Genomic DNA, 14,313 nt, shown 5'->3' with positions numbered 1-14,313 from the left:
AAAGATAGAGATGTTGGCTATTTATTATCAACATAATTGTCACACACAAGTTTAGTTACAAACAGCATAAAAGGAAAGACTTTGCCAAACCTACTCAATTTTCATCCCTCCTACTTTAAATAAGGCCATTTTCCTGATTACACAAAATGTACACAGCCCAAAACAACTCTTTCACCACTATGTCAGAGATTTCTTTTACTGGATGGCACTATTTTACTCCCATATAATCTTTAGCCACATTTATCCATTCATAGCCATTCAATATGTAACACTGTATTAAAATCCCACAGTAAATATCCCTATTCAATTAAGAAAAGAAAACTATGAAAAAGTGCTAGTGAAACATGATTTGTGTTAAATGGATTTTTTTTTAGTTTATCACACACTGTTAGAAAGTAAATAATGACAAAACACCTGCTTTCTTGGTTTTAATTTAGTATCCAGCCCAGTCCCTGCCTCCCACTTCTCTACTGCAGCTCATTATGAAGATATTTATTTCTTTCGGAAGTGGGAGAACAAGAAAGGAATTGACAAGGCAAGAGTCAGACATGTTGTGGTTGGCATGACCAGACTATCCAACTGCATTGAGCAAATCTGGCTGTCACTCACTGTCTTTTAAGAAGACTAAATCAACTAACCTGGGATAAACCTTGGCCACAGGGAAGTCAACAGAAAACCGGGCATGCAGTACACAACAGCAGCATGCCTGGAACTTGAGATGAAGGACTGAGGTGTTAGAGTAGGAGAGGAATCCTATTCTGGCAACAGATAACCATTCCAGACCAAAATGTGGAAGGTCAGGAAGGTTGTATTGCAAGGCAGATTGTGTTTCAGGTTAGGCAGAACAGCCCTTATTTGAGGTAAGGAAAGGCATCTTCTCACCTAAATTGCTATTTTCATCCCTTTCAACCAGGTGATGCACTCCCATTTGCATCACTGTGCTGCATGCACAGTCTTATTTGATGTGGCTGTGCTATGTCATTAAGGTGATGGATTGTCACACTGAGAGCTAACCTAAAAGAGTGAAGTGCCAGTCTGGAACCTAAAAGGCCTGGAGCTCCTGAACCTGCTGAAGGAGCCTCAGTAACAAAGAAATATTCTGAACTCCATTTTTGAAGGAGGTGTGTATTTCCCTCCCTTATTCAAACAGAACTCAGAACCCATCATAACTTAAGCAGCAAACCAGGTTCAGTATTTTGAATATTCTGCATTGCTTTGTCATAATATTACTTCACTGCTCCAAGTCAATCCCATTGTTAGTCTAATATGTTTTAGCACTGTGGTTTCCAACCTAGTGGTCCTTTATATACCTGGGTATTTGTTGTTCACAGGTTGCAATATGTTGTTCCAGAGATTGCAACTGGCTACTAATCACATCATTTTCACCATCTAAATGGAAAAGGGTTTTTTATTGCCACATTTAAGGAGACTGAGCATTTATAAAGCAATGTGGTCATGAGTCCCCTAAGATGTGTTTTAGCCTTTTCAGTCATGAATTAATCACAGGGGAAAGTCAGCTTTCATCCCGACTGAACTGGAAGTGTTCTAGAGTTATTTTATTCTAAATCTGAATTCTCTCCAGTGAAAGATAAAGCAAAATCCTTTACTGGGTGAAGGTCTGGGTGCCAGCCATGAAGCTGTTAAAGTATCCTGGCAGCTTATTATTAGCTAGATAAACAAACAGGGGGAAGATGCATGCTCAGAACTTCCTTCCAAAGCTAAAGATACACACTATGAATGGACTGGACTCAAGGACTGTGGCCAAAGAGTTCGTCACTTTAACAAAGATCTGAAAATACACAAGAGTAACACAGCATAAATAACACAATATTCTGGATATTGTAGAGGAAATACAATCTTGAAGACAACTTTAAAAACCCCTTAAGTATTTGCCTAGCAAACCAGAATTTCTTGTCAGAAGCATATACCAGCAGTATATTAAAGTCTTAATCCTTTAAGTGGAAGTGACCTCAAATCTGGAAAAAGCATTACAGGAAGACCCCAAGAAAATAATTTTCAGCCATATAAAAACTTCAGTTGCTGGAGTCTAGTGTTTAACCCAATAAAACATGAACCAAGACAACAAAAAGCCTGTTTGGCTTTTGGAGGAAATTTAAATAAGGCTGAATAGGCAATCCCAATGGCAACAGCATGGAACCCAATAGCATCCCTCAGCCTGTGATGATGCAGAAACTAAGAGTGGCTTCTGGGTTAACTGTGGAAAGAAAATTGTTGTACCGCCAAATCAGCCAATATAAAGGGCTGTAATGCAACTAATGATACTCTTTACAAAAGTAACTTAATAGTGAGGGGCAGAACACAGCAGTTAAGAGAAGTAAGGCAAGGTGGCACCTTTTCAATACAGAAAAAAAAATGGCATGACTAATGTAGTATTTAAGATATATTCCAGGGGTTTAAAGTGGAAAGAAGGCACTAGTAAAAACAAATAGGTTGGGAAAATATACAAGAAGTCAATCACCTAAGGATGCTTGCTAAAACACAGCTACTATGAGGCAAAAAAATACAAAGAAGAAATTACATAAATATACTAGAAGACAAACAAAAGAAGCAATTCTTTGCTAGACTAAGAAAACCCAAACCAAACAACCCTAAAATGCTGAGTTCTTTTTTTTTTCCACTCAAAAACCATCGTCTAGTCTAGACTAGCACCATTATTTAATGTTATCAAGAATTATTTCTAAATCAGATAGTCCATACCTCACCTTTGCTATACTGAAAGATCCTGAAACTAACTTTTTGCTAGGGAGTCATCCCTTTTCAGCAGTACACTCCCAAAACCCAAGGGAGCTGACATGTACAATGTGTACACAGCAGAAGGAATCAAGTTATTAGGCTCATATTCAACAACCAGTTATGGAAACTGATTGCTTTTAAGTTATGGACAGTGTTCCTGGAGTGAGTATGACATACTGATGAACTGCTAGATGTTGACACTGTGCAGTTCAGAAATCTACCTTCCCAGGAAGAAACTGATCCTTTGGCCTTGGAAGGGAGTTCATGTGCATCTGGGCCTAGATACGTAAGATTTTTTCTTGTAGGATGCAATGCCTCCACACTGGAATGGGAAGTCTCGCATGTAAATGCCTTCTTGAATGATTATTTAAATTTTCCAGTAGTCTTGGATTAGACAGAACAGTGCCTGGCAGTTCTTTCCACAGTAGTTAAGAGAATCCAGAATTCTTAGGAGACAAGACAGTGAGTAAGTAAAAAGACAGCAGTTAGATGCCAGATGTGTGGTCATGTTAGTAGGCCAGGAGGGAGGGGCTGATCAGATTTTCTGCACATTACCAAAAGAAAGCCATGTATGAGCACCAGCTGCTAAGGGCCATTATCAGCTTAGAACTAAGATAAGATACATGTCACCTTGCTATGATTACACAGCCTGGACTCCAAAGACATAGCAAGGGCCTTTTTCAGTTTGTTAACTGCATCTGACAGATGAACTTCAGCAAGCATCAGTAAGTTATAAAATCAATGCCTGACAACAAAGGAATGGTTTACAATCCTTTAGAATAATTCTCATGTTCTCTGCTGTCTTAAGAAAAGTCACTTCACATTTTATTTATTTATGTACAGCATAAACCGAATTTTAAGGGAAAAAGGTTGCTGGAATAGTTTTGCAGATGGAGCCTATTTACTATTCATGATCTTCACATGATCCTATTAATCAGATCATGAAAACCAAGACCACCCAAATTGATGCTGATTAAGTGAGTATTAAAGAGAGAAAGCTATAAACAAAAAATCTACTATGGATTACACAAATTAGTCATATTTCCTCTAATAAGATGCTCTGCTTTTACATTTTCAATCAACTGTGATGCTACAGAGGCTATCCACAGATGAAGCTACAGTCCACAATATATGCACTTGCAATTTTACCAACATAAGCCTCTGAATAGCAGAGTTAGATTAAAAAGAACAATCAGTTCAGGCTGATTCAGAATGCCAGAAATTTTCCTACAAGAGACAGCAGCTTTTACAACCAAGTCTAATGATATGCATTATGGAACTTTTCAAAGTCACACTGGCTATTTTGGATATTTAGTAATTTCTAGATTGTTATTATTGTTATTATTTACATTGTGTCACCTCAATTCGGAAGTTGACAGTAATTTAGAAGTCTGGTATTAAGAACATGAATGACATTTTATAACTGTCCAGCAATTTAGTTAAACACTGTAAAACCTGTTCAGTACTTCCATCTTTTGGACACTAACTGAATGTTCAATTAATCCTTTCAAAAGCATCTTTTCCCAGACTAGAATGATTAATACATGAAAATCACAAGACAATAATTTTGAGTCAGTGACAACTGCAGAACAGCTTCTCGCTTATGATTTCACTTGAGATCTCCCTCCCTGAAGATCTTAACACAAAGCCAACAAATCAGGAAGCTTAAGACACGGACTTTGTCCTACATGCCTGTCAGTAAAATCACAAAGGCTAATTTACCAACCAAAACCAGGATTTCTGATAGAACTTCTATGAAGACTTAATCTAATACTATTTTGTTGTTGTCTCAGTCTGAAATCATTGCTGATACCAGAATTGGAGGCAACAGAAACTATCTTGATTTCTACAGAACTGAATGGAAAACTGTCCACAAATTGCAAACAGGGTACAGTGCCAAAGGACAAAGCAAAGAAAGAAGGTGGTCACTGGCAACTATGTGAATTTTAGCTTTCAGAATAACTAACAGGGCAATCATTACGCATGAAGAAAAAAGACAAGAAATTATACATCTTACAGAGGCAGAACACCCCAAATACACCACCAGAACAGGAGCAATACTCCTGACTTTACTCCAATCTCCATTACTGTAAGTTGTTATGTAAATTTTACATATTTTTTTCAAGCAGTCTAGAAAAATTGTTCTAAAATACTGTGCTTAATTTTATCACTTGATAAATAAGCAAGGAGTCAAAATTTTACGTGTGTTTTTAGCATGTTAAAAGCAAGTAAGAGAAGAAAATTAGTCATCTTTTGTTTAAAAATCTAATACTACAACAGGAAAGTCTCCTGTTACAGTATTTGCTGTAAATGACTATTCCCAAAGATTTTGCAGGTAGAAGAATAATCTAGCTCATTGTTTCAATATTGCATAATTTCAAAGTTTGCTTTATCTTTTGGTAAAGTATGTCACAAAGATTATTATTTACAATACATCAGTATTCATCATATCTACTAGAAATGTTTACAAAATTTAGAAGATTGTTTATTGTTTATCAATACAAATCTAGCTTCTAAAGGAATAAAACTCATTAGAAACTGTTCTCCTGGTTCTGCTGAATCAAAAAAACACCTAATCAAGTAATTTGATAAGTTCTACAAGGCTTCTTTTGTCAAGAAAGTCAAACCAAACCTAATTCACACTGAACACATCTTGCAAGTATTTGGCAATGATTTCTTCAGCACCCACTCAGTATTCCCCCCTACGTTTCCCCATGTAGATTCCATGTACATTTTCCTTTTAGACTTCCAGCTCATCCCACTCAACCTGAAATCAGCCAAAGTTACTAGCAGGATCTGCACAGAACAAATATCCAAGGCTAGTTGCATATGAAATGAAGCTAAACAGCATGCACAAGGTTAATGGGACACATATCCCAAGAGCTCATCATTCCTGCAAGCACCTGTGGTCAAGAAGCAGTACGTGGGTGGCTCTACAGTTTCTAGCTATTTTTCACATGATTGCTATGCAAAAGGGGCACATCTAACATTAAGTACTAGAACACACTTTTAAAAACACGTCTTGGTCACTGTAGGTTTCCATGGACTCATTTTAAGTTGTATCTGTTGTTTGCAGAACAGAAATTATTCTTATCTACCAGACATTGGTACCATGTGGTTAACTGGGAGACAAGAACACCACACTAACAGCATCCCACAACACTATAACATTTACATGTTATATGTAAATAACAAAGGAGTTATTTACATATTATAGCACACTTAAAACACTAAATTTAGTAACCATTTGTTGCTGACTGTGAAAAACAATGAGTATGCTTAATTAGTATCTTCTTGAATCAATGCAGTGACTAAAATACAATGAAAGCAAGGCAACTTGAAGACAATTGTGAGTGCAAAACCTCTTAATTTGCCAAGACTTGGTCATCTGATTTTACCACTGGCATTTTGAAGATTTTTCTCATAACATGGCTTGCTGAAAAGTCCTGAGCACCCATTGACTAGGAAACAACAGTGGACAAACTCGTTCACTGGATGATCTGCATTTATGATTTTACACTGAAGTAAGCCCATACATACTTTTGGCCTCAAGTTTATTTCTTGCTGACAGAGTAAATGTAAGACATATGAAGAAATTCTCAAAAACAGGTTCTCAAGCATCACTGGATTAAAAAAAAAAAAGCACTATCTCATCTACATCAATACCTAATTTCCTCACAGACTGAACATCCATTTAAAAAATGGACTGTTTAAATGACTGATATAAAGCTATAATTAAGTTTACTTGTTTTAAAAGACTGAACAGAGAAGCTACTGAAAGTAATGACCTGTAAGCTATGATGATATAGCTTTGAACTTTTTTTTGTTTGCTTTTAAGTGGCAGTTACTCACAAAGGTGTCACTGTCATTAATAAATGTCATAATTCAAAACTGAATTAATTTTAATTGTCCTGGGTCAGGATTCAGGTGAGCTTCAAACTCACCTGAAGAAAGCCAAAAAAATCTGATTTCCATTTCTCAGTACTAGAAATGCCAAAAACTCTTAGACTGGATGCAGCATATAAAAATATGAGTTTCCAGTAGGACACAAGTGCAACTGCCACTTTGAAAGAGGACAAAAGTTCATTATTTTTTAAATAAAGCACAAAGTGTAAACAAAATCAATATAACTGCTAACAAGAATAACATTTACATCCCAGGGTAACAAGATACAGTTAGAATAAGGAGCACTATCAAAACCCTGCAACAGTGAGTAACTTTCAGTTTCTCAATTATGAATAAAAAGAATAGTTAGTTCTTTAATCAGGAAAATGGCTCTTCTATTCCAAGCTATTCAGTACAGCAAAGCTTAAGATGAATAACACAACATACTACCAGTGCTGCTTATGTTGACTACTATTACATCACCCCACTCAAAGCTAATAATGATTTTATAGGAGCACCTATAACTGCACTCTTCCAGACTTTAATATGAACTCTTGGCTGCCCTTCCTTTGTTGGCACCATAGAAGGAGCTTTATTGAGATCACACTAATGCTGACATCTCTCATAGTGCCCAGTTATCAGTGTGAAAGTACATCAGTTTGATAGCAGGTTATTTACAGTCTCCCTTTAAGTCACGGGCTTGAGTTGAAAGCCAAGTCCAGCATCCTCCCCACTTAGTGATAGGACACGGCACTACTAACACTATCTTTGCCTGATACAGAGTTAGGGAGTGTCTGTGCTAGACCACACAGCACAACCTGGTGTGCAGAGCAATGCTACCACAGCCCACGCAGCCCAGGCTCTGGAGTTCACAGTGCTTCTGGTATGAACGAGGCAGCAACTCAGATGCAGACACACTTTTTAAGATGATGGTATCAGCCCAGCTACTCTCCACCTGGAGCTCTCAGAATTATTTTGTTTCAAAAAGCAACTGTTAAGTGCTATTCAGACTTCAGCCCATGTTAAAAGGTTTCATTCTAGCCTCCCTTTAAACTAAAATGGATCACAGCAGTACCACTATGTTTAAATCAAGCAACTGATCACAAAAATTTGGCAAGAATGTTGTTCATGTTGAAGCTAAGCAACCATATACTAAAGAAGTAAAAACATTTACAAGTTACAGAAATAGGAGGAAAATGAGCTTTAATTGCCACAGGATAACAAGCAGGAACAGTATGCTTATCAAATAAAGGAAACAAAGAAACCATTTCAAGAAGTACCTTTATATCAAAGGTTGACCCTGCAGAGAAATGGAAAATAACTTTGAAGTACTTCTGATTATATCACATTCTCTCTGCACCACCATCCCACAAAACGCCCATAGGGAATTCTGTGAATAATTTCCCCAGATGCCTTGCACACCAGCTGGTCAGGATTAAACATCTTGCCCATGGCACCTTTTAGACCTTGAGGACTGGGATTTTTGACAGTGAGATGCACAGTGTACAATTGTGTATGCCCCATGTGTTTAGGACAATCTAGAGTCCCAGAAACACTGTTAAATCTACCTATAGTTGTGATAAGGGTTAGAAGAAATCTACAGCATCCTTCTAGTTTCAAAGTTACAGCCCTAGAATTTCTTCAACAATATACTCAGAAAATATTTGAGACTTGAATGCTGAAATTTTTTTGTCTGTACTTTTTTGTTATTTGAAGCATATAGTACATAGAAATCACAGGCCTACTTGCAGAATACCAAGTGCTAGCAAGCACTTCACATCACATACCCAAAGCACCAGAACTCTGCAATTAACATGTTTACACAATGGGGACAGTCACATATCCGCCTCAATGCGAATGGCACCACGCAAGCGAAGCAAAGTAAAGCATAAAGGAAAGGGTCATTTTTTTCCCCATAAAGGAAAAAAAAATCCCTAAACAAACACTGTTTTGTTTTCATTTGCATTAAAACACACTGAAAGATGAATTTTCATGGTAGAGCTCAGAACAGGTTTTAAAATGTGCATTTGGATTAAGTCAACAGTTTACTCTTAACATGTTTTTAAGTGACCTGTCCAGATGAAAAAATTCTATAAAGACCATGTAGGTTCTTTCATTATTGGAATAAGTACTTTTGACTTGTTAATCAGGGGAGGACTTCAACTATCTTGAAAGACAGCAAATTATCCTCTGGCATGACATTAGTGTTTCAGCAAAATACATGGCAATTTCTGTATTTTGGATAGAAGTATAACCCACAGGCTTCAATTATAAGCTAATCTCTGGAAAAAAAGCAAAGATCTCCTTGAATACAATAGCTGACAGCTACAGTACATTTAATGCTGTTTAATGGTTGCCATCAGCACACCAACTTATTTTGCTCATATGCTACTGTTTAAAGTATAAAAAGATTACACATCTAATAAGATTCTAATTAAGAATGCTTCCTGTTCAGAAAAACATGTTTTGCTAACAAGTACAGAAACCTGTAGGATGAAAATGTTGTTTTCCTACACAATCATATTTACTTCCTGGTAATTACTTAAAGATGGTGGTTTTCTGTTATCAGCTTTATTGTTTGTATTATCCTTCAAAAAAATTGCAGGAACATTTTAAGAAACAGGAAAAAGGCATACAGCAGCCTTATCCATAATCAAATGCAGTGATTTAGCTCAGTGATACTGAAAATGTATCATGCCAAAGTAGGTTAACTGCTTGCATGCTGCCTTATGAGACTTCCAGTGCACAATGAGAAAAAGTTTAGTAAGATGCTTAAGTTGACTTACATAGTCCAAAAAGAAATAGTTCTCCATCTCTTTATGACTAGATGTAAAAGCCTTTTCCTAATATCACCCACATGCACACAGAGCTAAGCACATTAACTTTTATCGTTTTCTAGGACTGATATTTAGAATTTAAATCTGTATTAGCTTGTACTGTAGGTCCAGCATCTGAAACATTTTCTTCCACTTACAGAAACAAGATGAGGGCCTCAAACTTACTTAAAACTCATATGAGGTAGGTAGAACCATTGTGGCTTCATCTGAGAAACATAATAAGATGCACAACAGCAGATGCATTAGTTTTGACACAGTGTGAGGTAGTTTGTGGAAGAAATTGGGGTACATTGTGCTTTCTAAGAGAAAATACACTGTCATGGCAAAACATGCAATTCTTGGTGGTATTTAAGAGCTAATTCCAGCTGAAAATGCAATTTACACTTAGAGATTAAGAAACTTTTGGATGAAGATTCAGTTCACCTGAATAATAAAGCTATAAATAAATTTCTCATTGCTTGGAAATTCCCCCTCCCCAACCTACTCAAGCAAGGAACAACCTAACTTCTCTAGGTTCTCTCTCAGCACTATACAAACAACTCCAATTAAGTCAAGGATGTTACACTTCATTAATCTATTCTAGTTCTTCTTTATGGGATTTACTTCAAGCAATCGACCAAGACACATGAAGAGAAATTGCAGTACACAAGTTAGTGATCAAGTATGGTAAATAACAGTGGGTTTTAATAGAAAACTTTGTCTTTTCCTATGCCTGCTTTTATCTGATATGAGAATAAACTGAGCATCTGTTGACTGACTTTCTGCATTTCACTAGAACAGGAAATATAATAGTGTGAACAACAACAAAAAAGTAAATCAATCATCATGCCCGGCTGTCAGGCTGGTGATTATACATAAACACAAGTCCCTATTATTGTAAAGTCAACCTAGACAAACACTGGACTGGACATGTGGTGTTTTGGAGCTAAGAAGTTGTCAAACTAGATTTGAAAATTAGTATTTATGAAACCTAGAGGTCACTTCAGATTAAGTGCAAAAGTGTCATGCTGTTACTCCTGTAGGTTAAAGGGTAAGTCTATACACTCAATGCATATCAACAACAAACAATAAATAACTGATACTCTTAAACATCCCAGCTTTATCCTCTCTACCCTTACCCAACTGAGCAGGCTTCCCTGGGCTACCAGGTTTGGACACTGCAATAAGTTAGATACCAAAGTATATAGAGCAATTGGGAATTACAACCTCTTAAAATTTTCCAGTATTATTAAAATGTATGAATTTATAGTCCTATAGCACAAACAGCATAAAAACTCTTTGAAGTCCTTATGAATGTCATGAAGTTCAGCAAGGTCAAGTGGAAGGCCCTGCATCTGGGACAAGGAAATCCCAAGCCAAAAACAGACTGGGTGGGGAACAGATTGAGAGGAGCCCTGGAGTGGAGGATTTGGGGATATTGCTGGATGAAAAGCTCAACATGACCCAGAAATGTGCACTTGCAGCTCAGAAAGCCAAACATCCTGGGCTGCATCAAAATCAGCCAGCCAGCAGAGCAAGGCTGGTGATTCTGCCCCTCTGCTCTGCTCTGGTGAGAGCCCAGCTGGAGTTGCTGTGCCCAACTCTGGGGTCCTCAGCAAAAGAAGGATGTGGATCTGCTGGAGCAAGTCCAGAGGAAGGTCACAAAGATGATCACAGGGCTGCAGTACATTGCCAAAGAAGAGAGGCTGAGAAAGTTGGGGTTGCTCCACCTGGAGAAGAGAAGTTCTGGAGAAGGCTGCTCTAAGTTCTCCCTCTTTTCTGGGGAGAACTTAGAGCAGCCTTCCAATACTTAAAGGGGACCAACAAGAGAGCTGGAGAGGGACTTTGTACAAGGGCATGTTGTGATAGGACAAGGGGAAAAGGCTTTAAACTGAAAGGGTAGGTTTAGATCAAATATTATGAAGAAATTATTGAAATTCTTTACTGTGAGGATGGTGAGACACTGAGACAGGCTGTCCAGAGAAGCTGTGCATCTCCCATCCTGGGAGTGTTCAAAGCCAGGTTAGGATGGGGCTTTGTGCACCCTTTGGTCTGATAGAAGGTGTCTCTCCCCATGGCAGGGTGGTTGGAATTAGATGGTCTTGAAGGTCCCTTGCAGTCCAAACCATTCTGTAATTCTGTGATTCTAGGGTTGGTGATAATACATAAGCAACACGTAATTTTGTCAGTCATGACAAAAATTTCTATCCAGTTTGGTTTTTCTTTATGAAAAGAGCTAGAAACTAGATTTGGAACTGAATTGCAAGCTTAAAAAGAAGGGTTCACGTTGGGGGTAGGGTTGCCATCCTTGCATAGAGGGCATTGTCTGTTATAAATAAAGAGCTCATTAGGAAGGAAGTGCTGAGTGTACCATGCAGCACCAAAACAATTACTTTGTTAATATGCAGATCCAGTGAAGCCAAATTTGAGTCTTGTACTAACAACAGTGCCTGGTATCATTAGACAAAGGAATATTTGCAGTCAAGGCAGTATGTTATAAAAGGAACACAAACACAAGGACTTAAATTTGTCCACAATTAGATAGCAAGGACCCAAGATAGTCTTATGGAAGCTCAGGCCACCTATCCACTAACAGTAATAATACACAAACATTGGTATTTTAGGTTCAGTGCCATTGCTTCACTCCACTCCTGATACCTCCTCTGAGGAAACTCTTTACTTACATAATTTTCCAATACCACAAACACAAAAGTCAGTTCCATTTAAACAAATAAATATAATAAGAAACAAACTTACTTCTTTGGTCCCTGAGGATCGACGTGTTGCCCTAACATTAGAAATGTTCCTTGAGCTAGCTGGAGTCGCCAATGGAAGAGTAGTAGAAAGCTGAGGAGGACTCAAAGACAACAAAGGCAATCTGGTATCTCCTAATATGCACTGCTTGGAATTGGAATTTTTACTGGTGAAGCTCTTATTTTTACTGTTTCCTGAATCTGTGTTACCAAACTCTGTTTTCTCCTTATTCTTGATTCTTCTCAAGCAGTCCTTTAGTATTAGCTGAGTGGCAGGCTGACTCAACCAGCACAAAAAGAGTTCATCCACCTTCATTTTCACTGCAGGTTGCAGAACTTTTCCAGGTGACATTTTCTGCCAGTTTCCCTGTTTTGTTGGTTCAAATTCAAAGTAAATATTTGACAATCATATAGATATTCCATTCACCTTTCAGTGTTTCACAGGCATTATTTAACAAAGTGTTAATATTGATTCCCTCAAGACACCAACAGAAGCTGAGAGTTATATTGTTATATTTTAACATGTGACTTCAACAACATTTTGTAAGTGTAAGCCATAAATCAGTCAGAGTCAATTCCAATAATTTCTTTTAAATAATGGATAACTTATTTTAAAAGCATACTGTGTAAATGGTGGAGACTAGAGAACAAGAAACTGCACTTGGGCTTTCTCAAAGAGATAGCTAACAAATATCCTCTAAGAACATTTGTTAAAAACACATGCATTATGGAAAACAGAACTTGAAAATACTTATAATTGAACATACTAAGAAGTAAATATCTAAGCAGTTTATGCTAAACCCTGGTGATAAAACAAATAAAATTTAATAAGCAAGTCTTTCAGTCAAGAGATTTAGAACTAAGACTGAAGGCCCAATTTTCATTCTGAGGTTGTGATATGGATTCCACATCTTACATCCCCCCATGTAAGGGATTCCCAAAGCCTTGCCATTTGGTATTTTAAAACCTCTTATTTGACATTCACTTTTGCAGCTTTTCAAAACCAATGTAAAATCCTACATAACTCAAGAACTGCGCCAGTGAGATTTCAAGTTCAGATACTCACTCACCTGAAAAAAACCAGGTTTTTGGTGTTTTTTAGTTTTTCTAGGTTTTTTTTTTGTGTGTGTGTTAGAGAGACAGAGGACTGGAATGAAACACTGAGAACAGAACAAAATTTACTATAAAGATTTTCAGCATCCAATTACTTCATGATTTGGTACAGTTCAAATAAAAATCTATGCTTCCTCGTGTCTGTGTTTGTTTTTTTTTTAAAGCCCTTCACAAAATTTAACCTGTATACAAAAATCACATGATAAAAGATACATGGTTGATGATCTTAGACGTCTCTTCAAACCTAAATGATTCTATATACAAGTACTTGGCTGAACAAGCCTTAAAACAAGCACTTCAATTTGGAACCGAATAACACCTAGCAAGCGAACATCCTACTAAAACCTAAAGCTCATCCTCGTCCCACGGCAGAACGAGAAGGCTTTTAAAAGTGCACCACCTAAACTTTCCGAACCTCGATAACTTCGCAGTTCAGTTATTCTGTTTCTAAAAGTGAAGAAAACTCGTCTCCCTACTTTTTTAAGCTCAACACCGTCACGGCGCCGGCGGCTGCGCTCAGCCACCCTCAAGCGCCACCCGCCTCGAAAGGAACGGTCCTGGGCAGGGGCCAGCCCGGCACCGCCCCGGGCACGGGGAGCCGGCGCTGCGGCCACAGGCTCGCTCCCCTCGGCCAAGCCCCGCACTGAGCCCCCAGCAGCAGCTCAGGAGTGCCGTGACTCCACAGCACCAGCCAGCCACACTCACCTGCCCGACTCCACCTCCGCCACGGCCCCTTCCCGCCGCCGCCGCCTTCAAATGCGCGCCTCCTTCCGGCCCGGCCCGGCCCGGCACGGCCACCGCCATCTCGCGAGAGCGCGGCCCTTCCGCCCCGCGGGACGCGGCCGCTGGTCGCCATGGCGACGGGCCAGACGGGGCCGCCGGGCCGGCGCTGCCCTGCCCTGCCCTGCCCAGGCCTCTGCCACCGCCGCCACATCAGCGCAACTTAGAGCTCTGACAAGGTCTCGGCGTCTCACGGGCTGCTCCTCACCGGT

General features: G+C 38.6%; 1 protein-coding gene across 1 annotated transcript in view; it reads right to left on the bottom strand.

Annotated features, from left to right (window-relative positions):
* The window catches only part of PPP2R3B (protein phosphatase 2 regulatory subunit B''beta), a 45,705-nt gene extending 31,646 nt beyond the window's left edge, over nt 1-14,059 (bottom strand). Inside the window, exons 1-2 of the mRNA XM_066545176.1 lie at nt 14,027-14,059; nt 12,213-12,575 (exon numbers count right to left, since the gene is read on the bottom strand). Of these exons, the coding sequence (XP_066401273.1) occupies nt 12,213-12,560 (348 nt within the window). The 5' untranslated portion in view covers nt 12,561-12,575; nt 14,027-14,059. The remainder of the gene's footprint in view (nt 1-12,212; nt 12,576-14,026) is intronic.
* Nucleotides 14,060-14,313: the final 254 nt, after the last annotated feature.

The sequence above is a fragment of the Molothrus aeneus genome, chromosome 2 (genome assembly GCF_037042795.1).
Source record: "Molothrus aeneus isolate 106 chromosome 2, BPBGC_Maene_1.0, whole genome shotgun sequence".
Taxonomy (NCBI): Eukaryota; Metazoa; Chordata; class Aves; order Passeriformes; family Icteridae; genus Molothrus; species Molothrus aeneus.
Note: the sequence above shows the minus strand (reverse complement) of the source record. Positions and strands in the feature narration are given on the sequence as shown.